Genomic DNA, 24,646 nt, shown 5'->3' on the forward strand with positions numbered 1-24,646 from the left:
AAATAAGACCCAACTGGAAAATAAGTCCTAGCAGGATTTTTCAGGATGCTTTTAATATAAGCCTTACCCCCAAAATAAGGCCCAGTTAAGATTGTCAGCCAGATGGGTGCATTTAGTACCGTATTTCCCCCAAAATAAGACCTAACCAGAAAATAAGCACTAATGCATCTTTTTGAGCAAAAATTAATATAAGACCCAGTTATTTTCAGGGAAACACAGTACGTCAATAGAAAGGGACTAAATTTGGATCTTTATAGGAACTATAAGGCTTGGTGGAGATGACTCATTCAGTCCTCTGTAGAACCTTTTCAGAGGAAGAACGAAGAGATTTCAAATAATTCCACTGTTATTTCTTAACGTGAAGAAGGCATGATTGATTGACCACACTCCTAGTCAGGACTGCAAGGTTGGGGCACAGTTATACCTTCCCCTCATAACACACACCAGTTTGGATTCATATGTTTTCTAAATAGCCTAAATAGCATCATTTTGAAACTCTGCACCACTGAGGTGCTTTTATCACGGTCTATTCAAATACTGGAATTTGGAGTTTGGTTCTGCAACCCAACAAGACAGACACAGACTTCAGAGGATAATTAGAACTGTAGAAAAAACAATGGCTACCAACCTGCCTTCCATTGAGGACCTCTATACTGCATGAGTCAAAAAGAAGGCTGTGAAAATATTTACAGACCCCTCGCATTCTGGACATAAATTGTTTCAACTCCTACCCTCAAAACGACGCTATAGAGCACTGCATACCAGAACAACTAGAACACAAGAACAGTTTTTCCCGAATGCCATCACTCTACTAAACAAATAATTCCCTCAAGACTGTCAAACTAGTTACTAAGTCTGCATTACTATTAATCTTCTCATCATTCCTATCACCCATCTCCTCCCACATTATGACGGTATGACTGTAACCTTGTTGCTGGTATCCTTACAATTTATATTGACTGTTTCCTAATATGATTTGATTGCTTTTTTGTTCCCTATGACTATTATTAAGTGTTGTACTTTATGATTTTTGACGAACGTATCTTTTCTTTTATGTACTCCGAGAGCGTATGCACCAAGACAAATTCCTTGTGTGTCCAATTTGGCCAATAAAGAATTCTGTTCTATTCTATTCTACTGCTGATCATCAGATTTTGGTATACTTTATTTATATATATGGCAATTCACAAATGCTTAATTTCAAGTACAAAATTCACCCTAAAATAATCATTTCCTGGTTGTTTCCTGAAATCCAGGCCAAAGTCAATGTATGCCATTACAAAACAAATAACACTAGAAATCTTCAACATTCAAAGATTTCTCCATTGATTCACCTGGGCCTTGGGCCATTCTAAGAACACTGAAACTGTGAAATGGAGGCACCACAGTTTTAATCCGTTTTGTAAAGCACTTAGTAAGGACGTGGTTTCAGGGGATAGAAAAAAATTCAAGACATTGTTGGTTTAATTCTTTCGCTCTTTCACAGTATGAATCCGTCACCGGTCTAAGCCATGGGCAGGTCATAGGAAGCTGGGTATCTGCCGGTCACGTGATAATAAATCTGTGCAATGGAAACAAAAAAGCAAAAATTAAACCGGGATAATAAAACTGGCAAATGTATGGGTAGGTTAATGCAAAGGTGGACCCAGCGGATAGACACTTAATTATTCACACTGATTAAGAGCATGCCTTATCTGAAGCCATTCTCTTTAAAAAGGAAATATAGGCTGATACTATTTATTTCACCTGGTGTGCTTCATCTTACATTTATCTGGCAATTTTCTGTCTGTCTCCATGGAAAATGGGATACATAGGACTCATTCCAAATCAATCATGTACAGTTAGATTAAAGGTAAAGGTAAAAGGCACAGTTTTCCCCCGTCTGATTGTGTCCGACTCTAGAGGGCAGTTCTCATCTCTGTTTCTTAGCTGAGGGAGTCAGCGTTGTCTGAAGCCACTTCCATGGTGCTGAGGTCAGCATGACTATACAACAAGGCGCACTGAACGCTGTTACCTTCCCACTGAAATGGTATCTCTTTATCTACTTGCATTTGCATGCTTTTGGAGTGCTACGTGAGCAGGAGCTGGGGCAAGTAATGGGAGCTCACCCCATCACGCGGTTGTCAGGTCTCAAACCCAGGCAGTCATCTTTCCAGCTGATAAGTTTAACCTTTAACCAGTAGACATTCAGTTACGATGGACTTTGGAAAAAGCTACTTACGTTCCATCCTTGAAATTAGGACTGCCCCCTGCCCCCCAGTGATCACATGATTGCGTTTGGGCATTTGGCAACTGGCTCGCAATTATGCTTGGTTGTAGCACACACACACACCCCGCAATCACATGACCCTGTCAGTTTTGCCAGTTTCCAGCAAAAAATGCCCATGCTTAATGATTATGTGACTCACTTTACAACCTTCACAAAATGGTTGTAAAATTGAATCTAGTAACTTGGTGCCTCGACTTATAGATAAGATAACCTTTATTGTCACTTTTTTGGTACATATCTACCCATAGAGATATAACATAAAGTATACATATACATACACACACACACGTAGATATAAAGATATACATGCACACCCACACACATATACATACATACCCATACCCATATATATAAATAAATACATACACCCATACACAAACACACATATATACATAAACATACACACACATGTACTGTAGATATAAAGATATACATACACACCCATACACACACCCATATATAAATATATACATACACGCCAGGGGTGGGTTCTACTTACCTTTACTACCGATTTACAACAGGGCCATGCGCGCGCGCTTCTGCATACGCAGAAGCTTCCTGATGACATCAGGGGTTGGTGGGTGGAGCCTCCCGCTGGTTTTACTACCGGTTCTATAGAACCGAACTGGGAACAACTCACCACTGATACGCACCCATACACACACACACACACACACACACACACACACACACGAAGGAAAACAGGTCGTGAAGTGGATGTGTAGCGTCCCAGACAATCCTGCAGACCCTGATCAATCCTGAGGACCCTAATGACTTTACCACGAAAATTCCAGGCTCTACTGTGGTCATAAATACTAGCCGTATTGCCTCCCCCCTAGAAGTCAAGAGGCTGTACTTTGACCACTGAAACTCTCTCCATCTCTGGACTGTTTTATTAATCCAAGCAAATACTGTCCCTGTCCTACTGTCCCCATTTATTTGTATCCTTATCCTGCATTCATAATCATGTTTATACTTATATCTGTTATCTTACACGTTTGACAAATCAAATGAATAAATAAAATAAAATAAAAATAAATACATTCTTCTATTAACCCAACAATTGTGTTATGTTAGCCCAGATTAAGGATTAAATCAGTGATGAAATCCAATTTTTTTTACTACCGGTTCTGTGGGCATGGCTTGGTGGGTGTGGCTTGGTTTGGTGGGCGTGGCAGGGGAAGGATACTGCAAAATCTCCATTCCACCCCACTCTGGGGCCAGCCATAGGTGGTATTTGCTGGTTCTCCGAACTGCTCAAAATTTCCGCTACCGGTTCTCTAGAACCTGCTGGATTTCACCCCTGGGTTAAATGTATTGAAGGAAGTGGAACCTTCCTGCTGAAAGGCAGCAGGTTCGAATCTAACCTGTTTTTCAATATCTCCCAGCAAAGTACTGGCACCCAAGCGAAAGAGTTCTGGTTTCAGCCATTCCTCTCCCAATTCCTCCTTCATCAGGGAAAGCCAGATCAAGGCCTCTTTGGCTTTGCGAATGCCTCCTGCAGGTTTGAATCCAACCTTAGGAAAGACGAATAAAAAAAGAAAGACAAAACTATTATGTTAGGCTCCAAAGAAGTCACTGCAGGTGTACAGCAAATAGGAATTTGCATATAAATGCATACATCTATCTAGAGTGTGTGTGTGTGTGTGTGTGTGTGTGTGTGTGTGTATCTAATTTACAGAAAGATTTCTTTCCTGCCTTCCCTCTTCAAAATGCAGGTGCACAAAGTGGCTTATAGGGTAATAAAATACAGTATAATGACAAGAAGAAACACACTACTAAATAAAAGACAATCACTAAAAATATAAATGGAAGCATAGAGTAGCTCTTGGAAACCAGGGAGCCCCAGACATCTGAGGAGAGATATAGTATGTATTGTACGAGCACTAAAAACCTCAAAGCCAATTTGGGGGAAACAGTAGAGTTTACTTTTAAAGAAGAAATATCTTTCTAATATTAAAACAATTTTGAAAAATTGGCATGGCAAGTTAGCTGAGAAGAAGTATTTAAATGCAACAAATAAAACTGCAGTAAATTTAGAAGATTTGGAATGAACTATAGATTAAAAAGTGAGGGGAAGCGAGAGAGTGAATATAACTCACACGTGGCATTCGCACCTGGGGAAGAGGTGAATGTCCACTGTAGACATTTAAGGCAGGGGCCACCAATATCTGGGCCGTGGCCCACTAATGGGACGTGATCCTTTTCAGAACTGGGCCACAGAAGTGGGTGGGCGAGCGTGCACCTGTGCGCATCCCCACTTGTTCTCACTCACCCCCTTCCCTCTTTTCTGCCCCCCCCTGGTCTGTAAAGCTAAAAAGGTTGGGGAACTCTGATCTAAGACACTTACCGTATTTTTTGGAGTATAAGACGCACTTTCCCCCCCAAAAGAGAGTGAAAATTTGGGTGCACCGAATGTAGCCCCGCCCACCTGCTCACCCTCCAACCCCTACCCTTTGGCCTCTACCTCCCAGCAATTTACCTCCTTGCAGCAAACAGCCCGTTTCAGCTTCAGCACAGCCTGATTAGCACAAGCAGTTGATTGTCGGTTGGATCGGCCTCCCGACCCTCAGCTGATTCAGGCTGCAGGGATTGCCATTGCCTATTGCCACGCGGAGGCAAATTGCTGAGAGGCAGATTTTTTTTTTCTTGTTTTCCTCCCCAAAAAAGGTAGGTGCGTCTTATAGTCCGGAGCATCTTGTACTCCAAAAAATAAGATAATAGTTATAACCTCCTGAATATGAAGTAGAAGAGTATTCCAGACAGCAGGGAGGTGTTGAAAGAATATGGCACCACCAGCTGGAAGATGGAGAGATGGAAGTTTTCCTTCTCTTCTGATTTGGAGCACCTATGAATCCTGCAATTTCCCAACTTCAGAATTCCTCAGAGAGGAGAGAGAACCAAAACTACTATATTGTCATAACTATTTCTCTTATGGAGCACAGTGGCTTGAATGGGCAGGAGGTTAGCAAGCTTGCGTTTGAGACCCAAGACCTGCTGTGAGACAGGGTTGAGCTCCCATCCTTCACTCCAGCTCCTGCCGGGGACATGGAAGGAGCATCTCCAGGGATAACGGTGATGTCACCAGCTAATCCTTTCAACCCGGAAGCACCTCAATGCTTCTGACACAAGTGCCAAAAACTACTTCTCTTTCCTGCTCTTACTAGTAAATCAATCCAAAGAAAAGCTCTCTAGGCTGCAAAATAATTTCTGGATTTGGTGTATGTACTTTCATTGACTCAACAAAGGTGGGACCTTCTGCTCCAATTCTGAAGGACTATTTTTGGTGGTCTTGCCCTCTAGGCTTCCAGAATAGGTGAGCCACATATAAAATAACATGTTCCTTAAAAGCAACTGTTAGAGCTGCGGTGTCAAACTCGCGGTGCACGGGCCAAATGCATCATGCGCTGGCCACACCAACCGTTTTAGTGAAAAGGAAAAAAGTTGTATTAGAGCATCTTTATGCCATTAGTAAGCAGGACATGAAGATGGGTCCCTACTGAACTACAACTCCCAGCATCCTTTTCAATTGCACTGAAAAGAACATACTCCATGAAGGACCACAAGCTCTCTTGTTCCCACTGCCAGCCAATGAAGCCAAGCTTCTTCTAATCTTGGAAACAATAAATAACCTTCATGAACATCAACCCCTTGATCTGAATTTCTGTATTTCCACTTCTTATCAACTTTATCCATGAGTGCACTGAGTGGGCTGTAAGAAATGATAGCCTCCATGTCAGGAAAAAGAGATGAAAAATTGCTTTAGAATAAAGAGGAGGGGGAAGAAAGAACATGATTCAAACACATCTATGGCTTGTCTTCAGTAGGGTGGGCATATATGGCAACTTTATGACCTGTGGACTTCAACTCCCAGAATTCCTAAGCCAGCAGGAATTCTGGGAGTTGAAGTCCACAAGTCATAAAGTTGCCATATTTGCTCTCCCCTGAAGAAGAGGCTTTGATGCATGTAACTTGGCTCTTCTTTGGTTTGCTTCTGAATAGAAAGCTGCTTCTGAATTTTCCATAAATTTAGTTTGTGTGGTGCAGTAATCTGATCTCAGTAGTACTAATAGTACATTACCCCTATTTTATATATAAGTAGCAACTCAACTTGTAAGGCCTTGGAACTTGACCTCAATTCCTTTCGCCACCTGAAGCATTCACATTCCCACAAATAATTCCATTTCTCCTTTCCCCAAACAAGCCATTATCCATAGTGGAATTTTTTTGTCCTAGAACCATAAAAGATTTGGCTACTATTCCCATGCTGTTTCACAGCATTTCATTATTTTGTTTAATAAATTCATCTCTCTGACTTTTTTTTCTCATCACCTTGTATTATTAGAAGTAATAAGTTTCTCTGGGCTAGGAATTCCCCAACAGAAAAACCAATTTGTGTGTGTCCTTCAGTATTGACAGGAAAAAAGAAGTTTATTTCCTATTATGCCAAATACTTTTTATATTGCCGTGACAGCTTATCATTCAATAAATGTTAGTCTGGAGCCCACTTCAATCCTTGGGCGAAGTTTAATTTCTGCATTAACCTGTTTTTACTAGCCGATGCCTTTGCAGAAAAGCATCTGTTGTGGGAGCTGAATTGGTTTGTTAAAGAAAGCATTTAGGAATCTCCTGTCAATGATAAAAATGGTCTTTGTCTAATAAAAAGATATAGACTCGGTTTGCACGTATTTTTCATTATTATTCGTTTTCAGAGTGAGTACATGCACGGGATTCTTTTGGTTATTTTGTTGTTAATTTTGATTAACATCCTTTTGATTTATACTGATATTGTTTCCTAATTGCTTATTTGTACCCTATGACTATCATTAAGTGTTGTACCTTATGATTCTTGATGAACGTATCTTTTCTTTTATGTACACTAAGAGTATATGCACCAGTGGTGGATTGCTACCGGTTCTCCCCGGTTCTTGCCAACTGGTGGTGGAATTTTGAGTAGTTCGGAGAACCGGTAAATACCACCTCTGCCTGGCCCCGCCCCCAATCTATTCGCTGCCTCCCGAGTCCCAGCTGATCGGCTAGAAGAAATAAATCAGGGCTCACTTGACAAAGAAGGGAAGGGAAAAAAAACAAGACACCTTAGCTTTAAATAGGGGAGACATGATAGCAGTGTTCCAATATCTCAGGGGTTGCCACAAAGAAGAGGGAGTCAAACTATTCTTCAAAGCACCTGAGGGTAGAACAAGAAGCAATGGGTGGAAACTAATCAAGGAGAGAAGCAATTTAGAACTAAGGTGAAATTCCTGACAGTTAAAACAATTAATAAGTGGAACAACTTGCCTGCAGAAATTGTGAATGCCCCAACACTGGAAGTTTTTAAGATGTTGGATAACCATTTGTCTGAAGTGGTGTAGGGTTTCCTGCCTGGGCAGGGGGTGGACTAGAAGACCTCCAAGGTCCCTTCCATCTCTGTTATTCTATTCTATTCTATTCTATTCTATTCTATTCTATTCTATTCTATTCTATTCTATTCTATTCTATTCTATTCTATTCTATTCTAAATTGAGAAGCCAAGAAGCCTCCCAACTGATCGGCTAGAACCGATCCACTCCTTATAAACCACTCGGTGGTGGTAGATTGGCAACTGAGGCCAAGCTGCCTGAAAGTAGTTTCCAATGCTCTCGGTGGTGGCAGAGCAGCAAAAAACTGTTTAAAATCTTGCCGCGGCGCTTTTCAAAAAGTCGTCCTACAGCGGTAAAAGGCAGTGTGGTGGCAGACCAGTGCGCTCCAAAAACAAATGGGTAGACCGGTACGGCTCTGCAAGCAGTTAAGAGCCTGGTAGGTTTGTCACATGACCATCAAACCACGCCCATAAAATAAGCCACACCCACAGAACCGGTAGTAAAATATTTTAGAACCCACCTCTGATATGCACCAAGGCAAATTCCTTGTGTGTCCAATCACACTTGGCCAATAAAAATTCTATTCTATTCTATTCTAAATTTCTGCCCAACGAATTTTCTCTTTAAGTGTATGAGAAAGGTGCTTTTTCAAGAGGCAACTGGACTTTCTTCGTTTTTCCTTGAAGATGTTTCGCTTCTCATCCACGAAGCTTCTTCAGATCTGAAGCTTCGCTGAAGTTACTTTTTTCAATGTCATTGCAACTTCGAACGGTCACAAAATAAATGGGTTACAAGTCAAGGACTATCTGTATGAAGCAATTCGTAACTGCATCACACTGCCACATCTCAAAGGCTAAAGAACAATGGCCACAGGAACGTAGGTATCTACAGAGGGGTGGGGAATTATCTGCACGATATGATGGCATTTATAAGTCACATAAGATCTTTTGACATAATTGTGGCTGATAATAGACGCCGTTGAGTTTGGCCCCCAGGTGTCATTTGTTCCCATATCAAATAGGCAATCTAAGTGATTTTTTTAAAGCCATCTAGGCCAAAATTGTAAAAGCTTTCTCAATGGATTCTGGATGAAAAATGCATGAACAAAATGAATGAAAAATGTCCGTGTGTCTAGCCTCCCTTCTTTGATCAAGAAATATGTATCTCTGTCAGTGATTAATCCTTCAAAACTGTCATGTTTATTGTGCGTGGTTTCCCCAATGGTGTGGGGCTTTTTTTGTGTGTTTTATTTTTCTTGGAAACAGTCAATTTTGAAGCCAAAGATTCGAGGAAGAGAAATGCTTAAAATCTTCTGTTGAATCATTTATGTCATTGGATCAGGTGCTTTATCTTGAAATGGATTGTTGCTGAGATCTGAAGAACTATGTAAAGTTCTAACAGAGATATCAAGAGGGCAAGGTTGGCTCAAAGTTAAGGGAAAGGGAAAGGTTCCCCTCGCACATATGTGCTAGTCGTTCCTGACTCTAGGGGGCGGTGCTCATCACCGTTTCAAAGCCGAAGATCCAGCGCTGTCCGAAGACGTCTCCATGGTCATGTGGCCGGCATGACTAAACGCCAAAGGCGCACGGAACACTGTTACCTTCCCACCAAAGGTGGTCCCTATTTTTCTACTTGCATTTTTTACGTGCTTTTGAACTGCTAGGTTGGCAGAAGCTGGGACAAGGAACGGGAGCTCACCCCGTTACACGGCACTAGGGATTCGAACCGCTGAACTGCCGATCTTTCAACTGACAAGCTCAGCATCTTAACCACTGAGCCACTGTGTCCCTTTAGAATGCAGTATTGCAGGCTAATTCTGCTGACTGTCAGCAGTTAGATCTACAGCGCCTCTATTTAATTATTTTTTTAAAATAATGTTTGTATTCACATTTCATTTTGTCCCTCTTTTGGCATCCTCTTGGGGGCCCTCCAGACAAATGACAGCAATGCTGCACCCCTGAAATGTTCAGAAACTTCTGAACCCTCTCTGTTTAGACAGAGAGTTGGATATTCAGACGGGAGACAAAGAACTGAGTAGCAACAATTTAATGAAGAGAGGATTTCACTGGAAAGGCCATGACCCACTGAGATCATCAAGCTCTGAGGCCACCATAAAAAAACTAAACTCAGCAGTGCTACCTATAATAGTGACCAACCTCTTATCAACAGAAGATTGGAGGAAGGGAATCGTGCCTCCTTCATTTATTCATTTATTTATTTATTGGTTCGATTTATATGCCCTTCTCCGGAGACTCAGGGTGGCTTACAATGCGTTAAGCTATAGCCTTCATACTTTTGTATATACCTGCTTAGTAGGGCTTTCGGGCCCCCCTAAACGGTGTTCTTTTTTAAACAAAGTCAGCTTATTGCCCCCACAATCCGGGTCCTCATTTTACCTACCTCGAAAGGATGGAAGGCTGAGTCAACCTTGAGCCTGGTGAGATTTGAACTTGCAGTAATTGCAGGCAGCTGGTGTTACTTAACAGCACTTTCGTCTGCTGCGCCACCAAGGCTCTTTCATGAAAAGTTTCCACAGTTTCAAAAGTTAAATAAAGCTAAATGTTGAAGCTTTGAACATCAACCTTGAGGTAGCAGAGAGAGGAAGCAAGGCATGAAGTTAATCAGAAGAGTGCTTCTCTTATAAGATTTTGTAGGACAGGCTCTACCACTAGGCAGAAAGGAGAAAATAAGTGATGAAATCATAAAAGGAAGCACATTGGTATTGATTTAATACTTCCATGCTGTATTTTATTCCCAAGGAAAGGATTTATGAGTGTCAGCTTTTTTTTTACTTGTGAGCCCAATATAAGCCCTACCCCTCAAATAAGCCCTAGTTAAGACCCTGCCCATTCCGGGGTGCACGGGGTCGGGCGAGGTGCACGGGTAAAAATCAAGCTAGGGTGTGGATGGGGGATGGGATGTCAAACCCTGAAGCTGACCTGACAGAAGCCATTTTGCCGCTTCAGTGTTGCCACACTGGAGCTGAGGGATAGGGAAGGAGGAATAGAGAGAGCTGGGGTTTTGTAGCCAAAACAAAATACTTTCTCTTGAGAACCAAGGACATTCTGCCAGTGATGTTACCCGGCAACTGGACGGCACCTCAATTTGACCATGTGATTGATTGTTTGGGGAGAGGGAAAAAAACTTTCACTTTTAATTAGGTGAAAATTGTGGGAACCTTCAGAGTCGGTTTTCACCAGATCTGTGCCAATATGGTATATCTAATAAAGCTATTCTTTGAGGAATCTACCTGATTCGGAGTTTTGCTTGCTATGGGTGTATTACTTGGAACCCTGACAGATGAGCTATCACATTACCTTATAGCCAGTTTTCCAGTAGTAGTCTCTAATAGCTCTCACCATGACCAGCCCCACTGGGAAAATAGCATTCACCGCTTCTTTTCCGGTAGACGTCTTGATAAAATCGGACCCTTAGGAAGAGAAGGGAGGAGAAAACTTTATGTCAGCAAAATATAATATCAGAACTCCTAGATTTAAGGTTCGTTGTCAATACTGATCCCCTCTCTTTTCAAAGGCAGGAAATAATGGGATTTGAAACAACAGCTGTGATGGAAAATCGCTTTCGGTTCAAAAGAGCCTTGGTGGCGCAGCAGACTAAAGTGCTGTTAAATAGCACCAGCTGCCTGCAATTACTGCAAGTTCAAATCTCACCAGGCTCAAGGTTGACTCAGCCTTCCATCCTTTCGAGGTAGGTAAAATGAGGACCCGGATTGTGGGGGCAATAAGATGACTTTGTATAAAAAAGAACACCGCTTGGGGGGGCCGAAAGCCCTACTAAGCAGGTATATACAAAAGTATGAAGGGTATTGCTTAACGCATTGTAAGCCGCCCTGAGTCTCTGGAGAAGGGCAGCATATAAATCAAACCAATAAATAAACAATAAATAAATAAATAATTCCCAGCCAACAGTCTTTCTCTATTCTGTTCCACACTGCGTTTTCATTTACTTTTCAAAAGTCAGCATCTATCTATCATCTATCTATCTATCTATCATCTATCTATCTATCTATCTATCTATCTATCTATCTATCTATCTATCCATCCATCCATCCATCCATCCATCTATCTATCTATCTATCTATTATAGCCACCTGTCTCAGACAAGGAAATCTGGGTGATGAGTCACAGAATAGCAGAGTTGAAAGGCACCTGGGAGATCTTCTAGTCATTGTGCAATGTCTGTTGTTATACTTTCAGAAATTAGTCAGCCAACATTCTGACAACTAAATTTGCGGATGACACGACAGTGGGTGGGGCTCATTAATAAGAACAATGAGTCTGCTTAAAGAAAGGAAGTACAAGGGGTGTAAAGAAAATAATCTTATACTTAACACCAAAAAAACTAAAGAACTTATAATGGACTTCAGGAGGAAGAGAGATGTACATTTACCATTGTACATAAATGGTGAGGAGGTGGAGAGGGTGGGTAGTTTTAAATTTCTGGCCATTTATATTTCGGAGGATCTCTCATGGATTATGAATGCTGACATGCTTGGGAAGAAGGCACAGAAGAGGCTGTACTTCCTGAGAATGCTCAGGAAGATAAATCTATCTCAGCATCTACTTCTGTCCTACTATCGCATCACCATTGAGAGTGTCCTGACATACGGCATTCTTGCATGGTATGGGAGCAGCTCTGCAGCGGACATAAAAGCTCTACAGAGAATTATTAAAACTGCCCAGAATATCATCGGACTCCAGCTACCAGCCCTGGATGACATCTTCGCATCTCGCTGTTTTGAGGAAGTTGCACAACATTCTCAGAGACTCTTCCCATCCTGCTTACTATCTTTTTGGACTGCTGCCTTCTGGCAGAAGATACAGAACAATTAAAACTCGGACCACACGGTCTTCTGAATAGTTTTTATCCCAGAGCTATAATTGCACTCAACAATGAACTAAAGGGCCACCATCAGTGAGCTGTTGGACAGCATTACTTGGTCTGCTGTGTAGATGCTTGGGTGGTTTAGGGGTGGGGAATTTTTGGTGTGTGTGTGGGGGGGGGGGGTTGTCATGTGTGTTAGGCTTGGTCTCTGGGTGTTGTGTGAATTTTGTTGTATGGGTATACTGTGTATATATGTACAAAGACAATATATATTAAAAAAAAATGATCTTGACAACTTTGCTAAGAATGCTACAGATTACCAGATTAGATTTTACTCCAATATTTTTTATACCAGTAGGACTTTTCATCTGAAATACAGATAGTCCTCAGCTTATGACCACAATTGAGGCAAAAATTTCTGTTCTTACCACAGTTGTTAAATGAATCACTGCAACTGCTAAATTAGTAACACGGTTATTAAATTAACCTGGCTTCCCCATTGATTTTGCTTATCAGAAGGTCCCAAAAGGTGATCACATGACCCCGGGACATTGCAACCGTCATAAATATGAGTCAGTTGCCAAACGTCTGGATTATGATCATGTAATTTTAGGGATGCCACAACAGATGCAAGTGTGAAAAATGGTCATAAGTCGCTTTTTTTCAGTGCCATTGTAACGTGGAATGGCCACTAAATGAACTGTTGTAAGTAGAGGACTACCTGTACTTATTTTGCATGGTTACACCGAAGAATTTTTATTTACACAAAACATTACTCTTCCTCCTATCTTTCCACTCTGTTTTACCTATGGAACCAACTCCCACTATGAAAAGATGACAGTGTACTCAGTATCCCTATCTCTCAGGTACCTTCCACCTATTTTTGTCTCTATTTAAGACCTAAGCATAGGGGAAAGCAGTAGTGAAATCCAAATTTTTTTACTACCGGTTCTGTGGGCGTGGCTTGGGGTGTATGGTGTGGCTTGGTGGGCGTGGCAGGGGAAGGATACTGCAAAATCTCCATTCCCACCCCACTCTGGGGCCAGCCAGAAGTGGTATTTGCCGGTTCTCTGTACTGCTCAAAATTTCCGCTACCGGTTCTTCAGAACCTGTCAGAACCTACTGGATTTCACCCCTGGGGGAAACCCTCAATTAATATAGAATTGAGAATAAACCGTCAAGATCATTATCCAGAAAACACTTCAAGAGACGAGGCATAGACAACAAGGCTTCTCTAGTGTTTTACAAACTTGGCAACTTGAAAATGTGTGGATTTCATATAAAGAACGGTTGCTGGAACTGGGTATGTCTAGTCTGATGAAAAGAAGGACTAGGGGTGACATGATAGCAGTGTTTCAATATCTCAGGGGCTGCCCCAAAGAAGAGGGAGTCAAGCTATTCTCCAAAGCACCTGAGGGCAGGACAAGAAACAATGGGTGGAAACTCATCAAAGAGAGAAGCAACCTAGAACTAAGGAGAAATTTCCTGACAGAACAATTAATCAGTGGAACAATTTGCCTCCAGAAGTTGTGAATGCTCCAACACTGGAAGTTTTTAAAAAGATGTTGGACAACCATTTGTCTGAAAGGATATAGAGTTTCCTGCCTGAGCAGGGGGTTGGACTAGAAGACCTCCAAGGTCCCTTCCAACTGTTATTCTATTCTATTCTATTCTATTCTATTCTATTCTATTCTATTCTATTCTATTCTATTCTATTTTCTCTTCTCTTCTCTTCTCTTCTCTTCTCTTCTCTTCTCTTCTCTTCTCTTTGATTTCAACTCCCAGAATTCCCAGGCAGCATGGAAAATACTGATCTGGATGCATTTGACTTCATTTGATACTACTTATGTCCTTTGCCATTTCACTACGTTGTCTGCCCCACAGAGCTTTTCTTAAAGAGACGAGAAAGTTCCCTCTTTAGAAAGAAAAAAGTAAACTTCTTTGCATCAACTCGTATGTTCTCCCTCTCCTCATTTTTTTTATAAAAAAAATCACAGAGTTTAAGCCCTTTTGTTTAAGTCTTCCACCCCTATCTCCCACTTCCTCCTATCGGAGTAAGGTAAGTCAAAGCTTTTATAAGTCTGATAATTAGAAATCTCAATGGTATGGTTTCATTAAAAACTTTCATTAAACAACATCTGCCCTTGTATAGGGTCTCATAATCAATTTGGTCAAACAGAAGGGCTTCTAATCGGCTGTTGATAAAAATAGAAGATGAAATTTTAATTCTAATAGATTAACCACAAACTCAAGATAGTCTTCAAAATCCATCTCGCTGTATTCTCCAGTGGATTTAACGACTATTCAGCAACTCATTACTAAATAGAACAAGATGAACATTTTCCAGTTCATTAAAGAAATGTACTATGTATTTTTGCATTGTCCTCATGATTCGTTACAAGGGGTCTTAATTACAAGATAATGGATAATGGTTATTAAATGCAGGCTCCAGTAATGAAGCTCTATTCATTTGCAAGCCTCGGAGACCGCAAAGAGGGGAAAATAAAATTACTAGCTTCAAAAGATTAACGGATCAAATTATTATTCAATTTTGAAAATCTCATTCAGACTTTGCAGAAACAAGAAAGGATTTTTTTTTTTAAATAGTAGTATTAGGATTATAGTGAAACACTTATTTTTAAAAAATAAAATAATATCTTAAGGCTATTAGCAGAATAATCGGCTTCGGATGTGATTATCAAAATACAGCCAATTTAGCAGCGTCTTCTAACAATGAAAACAATGCACTATTTTACTTCATGAGCAAATTCTATTTATGATTCAGGAGAGAGTTTGCTAGCAGGATACTATAAAGAACTCAGAAGATGGATGCTGGCACGGAGCTTTACAATATAAAGGTATTATTCACATTTTATATTTCTCTAATGAAAACAGGGAGAGGGAGAGAAACGGAAGCTTTGCTGTTAAAATGGAGGCTCTTAAACGTATTTCATATTAGCTTTATAAATAAGGTGTTTCTGGCTGTATAATTCACCTGTCAGTGGTTTTTTTTCTTTTTTTCTCAGGTTGGTAAGGAAAAAAAAAGAACAAAGTTTCGGCAAACAAGAAAGGCTCGAAGTTTGATTCCACTGTGGGAAGCAGCTGTGATGAGCAGCAACAGAAATTCTAGGTATCAAGAGCAAAAGTCAAGTTTGGGAACAACATCAAATGAAACCCAACCTGTGTTGAGCTTTAGAACAATCAAGGATAATGCAAGGTCAAAGCACATAATGAGGTGGTGTTTCGAGAACAAAAACTCTTACTTTGCATCACGCGAAGGAGGACCAAAGAAGCCAGGTTTATTTAAAAAGTACACATATTAACACATTTGTACAGAAGGAAATAAACATCATAACTGAATCAGAAATATAATGCAGCTCATCATGCTGAAAAGACTGGGTGAGGCTAACAATCATGCTACACCAAAATGTGATTTGTTTTAGGTGATTGTGTTACACAAACCTAGCCACTGTTTTAAACAGGATAGCTCAACAGACTAAGCACTGTAATTTAATACCAGCTGTCTGCAATTAAAGTAAGATTGAATCTCACCAGGCTCAAGATTGACTCAGCCTTCCATCCTTTCTATGGTAGGTAAATTGAGGACCCAGTTTGTGGGGGCAATAAGCTGACTTTGTATAAAAATATACAAAAGTATGAAGGCTATTGCTTATTGCACTGTAAGCCGCCCTCAGTCTTTGGAGAAGGGCGGCATATAAATCAAATTAAAAACAACAACAACAGGGTTTGTTTATTTATTTATTTATTGGTTCGATTTATATGCTGCCCTTCTCCGGAGACTCAGAGCGGCTTACAATGTGTTAAGCAATAGCCTTCATACTTTTGTATATACCTGCTTAGTAGGGCTTTCGCCCCCCTCTAAGCGGTGTTCTTTTTTATACAAAGTCAGCTTATTGCCCCCACAATCCGGGTCCTCATTTTACCTACCTCGGAAGGATGGAAGGCTGAGTCAACCTTGAGCCTGGTGGGATTTGAACTCGCAGTAATTGCAGGCAGCTGGCAGCTAAGTGCTACTTTAACAGCACTTCAGTCCGCTGCTCCACCAAGGCTCCTTTATGGTTTAGCATGCTGTACAAATCCAGCCAATTGTGATTCATTCCATAAACAAGGGTTAAATAAACCATAGCTCAGCAGAGGGTGCCAATCTGGCCCTTGCAACCAGGTTCTGTCTGCTATCCAGGTGTTAAATAATGGAAAGAGGCAACATCCAGGTATTTTGTTTTCTTTTTTAACAGATCTTTATCTTTATTGCGAACTTGAGCGATCGATTTTCCAGGTGGAACACTTCAAAAAGCAAGAATACCTAGGCATGTGATCAAGAAGCCTCAATAATTAAATCTGAGTCGCAACCTAAGAAAAAGTCGCAGGTTCTTCCCGGTTATGAATTTGCGAATCAGAAATTTCTTCGATAGATCAAAAATTGTTATTTTATATGGGAAGCTACTTCCCAAGTCTTCTCTCCAACATTTTCAGATAAACCCCCCCAAGTGGCCTCAACGACTCTCTAAAAGGATGCAAATGACCAGCTCTCTGCAAGGAATATAAATCCTTCCATTCCAACCAATCGGAAGCTGAAGAAGCTTCTTGGATGAGAAGTGAAACATCTTCAAAGAAAAAACAAGAACGTCCAGTTGCCTCTTGAAAAGGCACCTTTGGGACGTTTGTCCTTTTGTTTGTATCCCGCCTTTCTTATTTTTACAAATAACTCAATAAGGCTGTTGTGACCCAGGCCCAAGTAGGTATTATCAGACGCAATCAGTTAGAAAACAAACAGACTTTATTAGAACAGCTGAGAATTAACTCAATCTCTGTGTAGTCCAAACTAATTCAAAACAAATTCTTCATAACACAATTCTTCAGACTTATCACCAACCTTGGTCTAATTAGGCAACCTGCCAAAGGCTTTTCTTGGCAAAAGTTCAGAAGCAGAAGACGCCAACAAGAAAGAAATGCAGCAAGACAAGAAACAAATCTATCAACGTTGTTTTCCGACAAAGAGCCCAAGAGCCGTTGCTGGTCTTTTCAGCCTTATGGGAGTGGCCAATCATCTCTTGGCCTTACTAATGAGTTGTCCTTTTTGCTTTAGCTGCTCTTGCCTTCTGGCAGCTCTTCTCATGCGTGCACTAGGAATAGGCTCCTCCTGTTCCTCTGCCACTCTGATGTCAGCCTCTGGAGGCTCCAGAGTCCACACATCACTCCCAGATGGCCCTGGCCCCATTTCTGCCTCCGACGCAGAGCCCTCATCCGGGCCTTCCCCAGTCTCCAGGACTGGCCCATGTTCTTCCTCAGCCTCCTCACTGTCCGACTCCACTGCCAGCTCCGCAGGCTGCTGGCGGACCACAACAGCGGCGAACATACCCAACATATCTTCCTCCTTCTATTTTCTCCACAACAATCCTGTGAGGTGAGTTGGACTGAGGCCCAAAGTTACCCAGTTGGCTTTCATGGCCATGGTTGGACTTGAATTCACGGTATCCCGCTTTCTAGCCTGGTGCCTTAACAATATAACAACATTCCTAGAACAACATTCCTAAAAGCTGCCAGAACATATGATAGGAAAGATCAGAAGTAAATGCACATTATTTGCTACTTCTGAATACTGTACTGGATACTGTACCGCAACCAAAGCGGAGTTGCTTTTTGGAAATCATTGGGTTTTGGAAATCATTGAACCAGAAATAACAACCCAAAAGAAAAATGCTGATAGGCAATATCTATTAATAAAAACCATATGAGTGTAGGCTCCATGTTACCACTCCCTTTCACTGCCAGCATAATAAGGCAAAAAAAAAAAAGGGGGGGGGGGGAAACAAAGAAAGCATTTCTGGAACGTGTAAATGGCAAACATTTATGTGATTAAAACTGGAGCAAAGTATTTAGCTGGCTGTAGACAAGAACAATATTAGAGAGCCATTATTAAGCAGTAAAGAATAATAAACAGCATAGCAATCATGGCGTAATCGCAATCTTTATGTTTCAGTTATGCTCTAAACCCCCTCGGGATGCCATTATCTCCCAATAATCTCAGATTGCTTAACGTTGCTTTCCTCTTAATAAAGAGTAAGAACCCAGTCTGCAATTTAAAATAATGCAGAGCGACCAGCCGGATGTTATCACCTTGGCATCTCTTCCAATTTCTCTTAGGAAAATCCAAATTCGGTGGGCTCAACATTAAGCAAAAGCCATCTCACCTCTCCATTCTCAGGTGAAAACAGGATGCAACCCACCCGTATCCTGCCAGACTATGAGAAGGAAAGGCTTTTTCATGGAAGAAAGGAGCATGTCTGTTGTGGCCTGCCAGTTGCTAGAGGAGCTGGCGGCAGACTCGGAAGATGAGGAGGTTGGGGAGGAATTTGGGCCAGTTCTGGAGTCTGGGGAAGGCTCTGATGGATGCTCTGCGTCGGACGCAGAGATAGAGCCAGGGCCATCCAACATTTCTCAGCCACCAGAGAGGCAGCTGCCTTTGGAGGCTGAGATAAGTGAGGAGGAAGAACAGCTGGGACCTGTTCCAGATGCACATATGCGCAGAGCAGTTAGGAGAGGAAACAACAGAGGACAAGGAGTCGACTTGGGAAACAAAGCACACGTGGATGCTGAATGGCTCCTCCCTGGCTGTGGAATAAGTAGAAGGAAAGGGGAGTGGTTGTTGTAGGAGACAACAGTTCTTATTTCTGAAGATTTTGCTCATTGCGTTTCGTGCCACAGAGACTGCTTGGTAAAACTTAATTTGCAGCCTTTCGTCTTGGGAGCTCACGGCCTTGAAACTATCCCAAGGAACTGATAAGGTCTATACTGCAGTTAACTCCTTGAAGGACTAATGCCTGGACTTTTTGATGGGTGAATGCAATTAATTCACAAGAGGAAAATAAAGAGGGTTTTTGGTCTGAAAAAGAAGTGGCATTTGCCGGTTCTCCGAACTACTCAACATTTCTGCTACCAGTTCTCCAGAACCTGTCAGAACCTGCTGGATTTCACCCCTGATGTGAAGTTTCCGAAAGATGCCCTAATTAATTCATGAGCCACGAGCCAAACTTCAAAAGAAATACAGTCATTTATTAGGAGCACCATTTTGGCAGTTAGAACTAATCCCACGTAGATTTACATTCCCACATGAACCTGTCTTTCCCCTCCTCCCTGGCCATGTCATAAATCACATTCTCCAATTAACCACTTTGACTGACTGTGAAATCCAAAGCTCTCCTACTGATTGCAGTAGAAAGGCATCTGTGGAATGTAGTTTCAGTTAGGGAAATCAATCAGCTCCATCAGTTCTCCCTCCCTCCTGCTCATGGCAACTTGAAAGCTTTGCAAGTTGACATCTGGATCACATGACCTCGGGACACCTCAACTGTCATAACTGCATGCCAGTTGCCAGGCATCCAAATTCGGATCATGTGACTATAAGGATGCTGAATCGGTCATGTGGAAAATGTTCATAAATCATTTTTTCAGAGCCACAGAAACTCTGAATGGTCATTAAATGGTTGAAAGTTAAGGACTACCTGTACACCTTTAAAAATTGGTGGCTCGGTTTCCCTCAAACTTTTTTTTTCTTTTCCGTGTCCTGCTTTTTAAGTTGTTGGCATGGAGAGCCGTTTTTATGGTTTTTATGAAAACTATTTTGGGCACTCTTCACAGAAGAATGGTAAAGATATCTCTTAAATCAAACTCACAAAAAAAAAAACTACTGTTCTTGTCATTATAAATATCTGGTACACATCAATGTAATCTAAAAAATGAAAGCAACTGACAGAAAAAAATGTTATTATTATTACAGTATAATAATAGTTAAATAAATAGTTATCATTTGCCTATTTTGCAACTTGCTTTGAAGTGAAACACCTCTTTCTCCGATCCAGTAAATATGATTTTCGTTGGCCTCCCATCAAAATACTGATTTTTTTTATTTTGAACAAAATACACCAATGCTTAGCTTTGTCAAAACTGCAGCCTCAAATGTTTTCAAACAACCCCCCCCCCAACCCCAAAAGCAATATTGTATAAGATACAGATATTTCCCAAAACCCGATTTAACTTTGCTATTTTCCGGTGTCAGCAATAAGTTGTTAGCTAATTTTATTAATAAAAAAAAACCCTATTGTCTACCAAACTGGCAGGAAAGTTGCTGAAATGGAAAAAACGAGCTGCTCGAAATGGATTGAGAAAAATATATTACACTGAACAAAGCAAGCAGGAAAATTAGGCTCCTTTGAAAGTGCTATGAATTTTAAGCGTTAACTTTTTTTAAAAGGCGGATATAAAAAACACACACGCACCCAAGATCATCACACTTCAATGTCAACTTCAGTGTATTTTTCAATAGTTCCCAATAAAAGCACTTGAACTGTAATAAAAGAGCATGCCTTAAAGGAAGGCAGAAATATATTCGGATTTGAACCTTTGGGCTTTAAAGTTTGAATGCCCAAACACTTCTGTGTCCAACTTCAAAGCCTCCACCAAAAAGGCTCATTTTTATTTTTGCTCAGAATAAACAACTAAGCTTTAAAAGGAAATGTTATGTCCCTGTGACTTATCCTAATAGAGCTTTCAACACACTCGGTCTATTACGGATTCACATAGCTAGAGAGACTAGCTCCAAATAAGTATATTTTTGTAACTGAGATGTGGGGAGTGTAATGAGTGAGGGCTACGAGGCAAATATTTTCTCTTAGTTCTCATTTCTAAGTTTTAGATAAGATGGATTTTAAAGGTGGGAATCTGAATTATTTATTTATTTATTTAAATTTATATACCGCCCTTCTCCTGAAGGACTCAGGGCGGTGGACAGCCGGAATTAAGATACATATAATACAAAAGTTAAAAATAACTAAAATAAATTAAATCGATCGGCCTCCCAATTTAAAACCCCACATCTATACAATTTAAAAAACTAACCCATAAGACCTTTTAGGCTAGGCCAGCTTGGTAGAATAAAAAAGTCTTCAGGGCCTTGCGGAAAGTACGGAGGTCCGGGATCAGTCGTATTCCGGGAGGGAGCTCATTCCAGAGGGCGGGTGCCCCCACAGAGAAGGCTCTCGCCCTGGGGGCCGCCAGCCGACATTGCTTGACAGACGGCACCCTGAGGAGGCCGTCTCTGTGAGAGCGTATTGGCCGGTGGGAAGTTATCGGTTGCAGAAGGCGGTCTCGTAAATAGCCTGGCCCTAAGACATGGAGCGCTTTAAAGGTGAGAACCAATACCTTGAAGCGCACCCGGAAGACCACTGGGAGCCAGTGCAGCTCGCGCAGGAGAGGTGTTACATGGGAGCGCCAAGTCGCTCCCATAATCACCTGCGCGGCCGCGTTCTGGACCAGTTGGAGCCTCCGGGTGTTCCTCAAGGGGAGCCCCATGTAGAGAGTGTTACAGTAGTCCAGGTGAGAAGTGACTAGGGCATGCGTGACTGTGCATAAGGAGTCCCGATCCAGAAAGGGGAGCAACTGGCGTATCAGGCAAACCTGATAAAAAGCCCCCCTGAATGATGTTTGGAGTTTTTACACTTTCCGGCAATGCAGAGGTTACACTTAGAACATAGACCAATAGTTGGAAGGGACCTCGGAGGTCTTTTAGTCCAACCCACTGCTAGAGAAAGAGACCCTATATCATTTCAGACAAATGGTTGTCCAGTCTCTTGTTGAAAATCTTTAGTGATGGAGCACCCACAACTTCTGAAGGCAAACAATTCCATCGGTTAACTGCTCTCATGGTTAGGAAATTTCTCCTTGCTTCTCTCCTTGGTTAGTTTCCAACCATAGTTTCTTGTCTTACCTTTTGGTGCTTTGGAAAATACTTTGACCCCCCACTCGTCTTTGTAGGAGCCCCTCAAATATTGGAACAGTGCTTAGAATTATAAACCGTGCTTAGAACTGTAAACCACAATCTACCAAGTTTTTCAGTTTCGGCACCACAATAGATTGGCCGAAGACTGAGGGCTGTTTTGAACATCACTTTCTCCCTAATTCATCTTGATAAGACTCTTACGATGACCACCAGACAATGTTTATTTGTTTATTGCCTGTTTGTGTGTTTCTAACCATCATCTTTATAAATGCAAGATGGTGAAAACACACTTGCAAATATGAAGTCACGTTCTTGCAAGATCACCAAAACTGAACATTACCACAAAAATGAACAAACTTTATGAGGCCAGAGACCACGTTTGTTTTCATTACTGCATTATTTGTTTGGTTTCTAGGGAATCTGCAGGTTGTGGCTGTTTCCTCTCCAATTTGGGGAAAATGAAGAAATTTAAAGAAAATAGCTGTGAAAGCTTATTTTCCACAAAAATAGAAAAAAGAGGGAAAGAATTTTGGCCATCCAATCTCAGAGGTACAATCTAAGAGACAGACTACCTGGGTCTTTGCAGGGGAGAGCAAGAGACTGTGTATGTGTCATGAAGTTACCACACAAATAACACAAGTCACATATCAAATCAATTAAGTATCAAATAAGTAATTCCCATAAGGGATGTGGTGGCTCAGTGGCTAAGACACTGAGCTTGTTGATTGAAAGGTCGGCAGTTCAGCGGTTCGAATCCCTAGTTCCGCGTAACGGGGTGAGCTCCCTTTACTTGTCCCAGCTTCTGCCAAACTAGCAATTCGAAAACACGTAAAAAATGCAAGTAGAAAAAAGGGACCACCTTTGGCGTTGAGTCATGCTGGCCACATGACCATGGAGACGTCTTAAGACAGTGCTGGCTCTTCAGATTTGAAACGGAGATGAGCCCCCTAGAGTCAGGAACGACTAGCACATATGTGCGAGGGGAACCTTTACCTTTAAGTAATTCCTGCCATTTTCATTTACATCATTGTGGCTGCTATTGGTACCTATCGGTGAATATAATTCTTCAATGTGCAGAGCACAAAACTAAAAAAATAGAGGAGATGCATTTGGCAAATTCAGATTTTATCCATTACACCCACAGACTGCTGAATGGAGATTTGTACAACTAAGATTTTACTAAAAATAAAACAAATACATAAAACCAACAACCATCAAACAGAAGAACAGAAAGTAGAAGCCAAGAAACAGCATTGAATCCACCAGCTTGTTCAAACTCTTTAAGTTTTCAATTCATACACTTAATTTCAAAAGAATCAGTCCTCTAAATCAAAAAGCTGAATCAAATGCCTTTGAACAGGCTCGGCGATTGGGAAGACGGAAATGATTGCAATTTTATTTTCTGAATCAGTTCCAATCACTGAATCACACCAACTATCTAAGTCAAACCAGCCTATTCAAATAAGATTGAGGCTGATCCACTAATAAGTCGGAAAGGTAGAAATAGGTTTATATGAGATGCCAAGCAACACCAACAAAATCTTTGCCACTACGATATGAAATACATATAAATTACTCAAATTTTATTCTAGTCTCTATTCTCAGCTATTATATTCTCTCTCACTCCCATTATTTGATTTTTTTATCCTTTATTACTGTATAAGTAACTGAAGGCATACCTAATACACCTTTTTCTCCTATTTTTCCCACAACAGCCCTGTGAGGTGAGCTGGGGTGAGAGAGACTGATGGCCAAGAGTCAGACACTAAAACTAGACTGAAAATCCAGAACCAAGTGTGAAAATTTGTGAGAATCAGCACAGACACAATGATATAGAGAGTGCAGAGAAGAGCAACCAGGATGATTAGGTGACTGGAAGCTAAAACATGAAGAACGGTTGCAGGAACTGGGCATGGCTAGTTAATGAAGAGAAGGACCAGGGGAGACATGATAGCAGTGTTCCAATATTTGAGAGGCTGCCACAGAGAGGAGGGGATTCAACCTATTTTCCAAGGCACCGGAAGGCAAGACAAGGAATAATGGATGGAAACTGAACAAGGAGAGATTCAACCTAGAAATAAGGAGAAATTTTCTGACCGTGAGAACAATCAACCAATGGAGCAGCTTGTCTTCAGAAGTTGTGGGAGCTTCATCACTGGAAGCTTTCAAGAAGAGTCTGGGCAGCCATCTGTCAGAAATGGTTTAGGGCAGTGCCTTTCCGGACCAAGTGCCCAAAACGCGCATGCCCTAATCCCCAAAATGCAATGTGCATGTGGCCCCCGCACATGTGCCCCTCCCCCACACCTGTGTGCATCCCCCATGTGCCACATGCCCCCATACATGCGTGCGCAGCCCACCCACATCCGCCCTGCCCCC

The 24,646-nt window shown here is 41.4% G+C and overlaps 1 protein-coding gene across 2 annotated transcripts in view; it reads right to left on the reverse strand.

Moving 5' to 3' along the window:
* Positions 1–1,147: 1,147 nt before the first annotated feature.
* DERA (deoxyribose-phosphate aldolase) overlaps positions 1,148–24,646 on the reverse strand; it is a 58,855-nt gene continuing 35,356 nt past the window's right edge. For both annotated transcript variants that reach the window (XM_087873055.1, XM_034402887.3), the window contains exons 7-9: positions 10,947–11,059; positions 3,637–3,786; positions 1,148–1,561 (exon numbers count right to left, since the gene is read on the reverse strand). In XM_087873055.1, the coding sequence (XP_087729181.1) occupies positions 1,505–1,561; positions 3,637–3,786; positions 10,947–11,059 (320 nt within the window). In that variant the 3' untranslated portion in view covers positions 1,148–1,504. The remainder of the gene's footprint in view (positions 1,562–3,636; positions 3,787–10,946; positions 11,060–24,646) is intronic.

This window comes from Pantherophis guttatus, chromosome 7, assembly GCF_059756535.1.
Source record: "Pantherophis guttatus breed Tessera chromosome 7, ASM5975653v1, whole genome shotgun sequence".
NCBI classification, from domain to species: Eukaryota; Metazoa; Chordata; class Lepidosauria; order Squamata; family Colubridae; genus Pantherophis; species Pantherophis guttatus.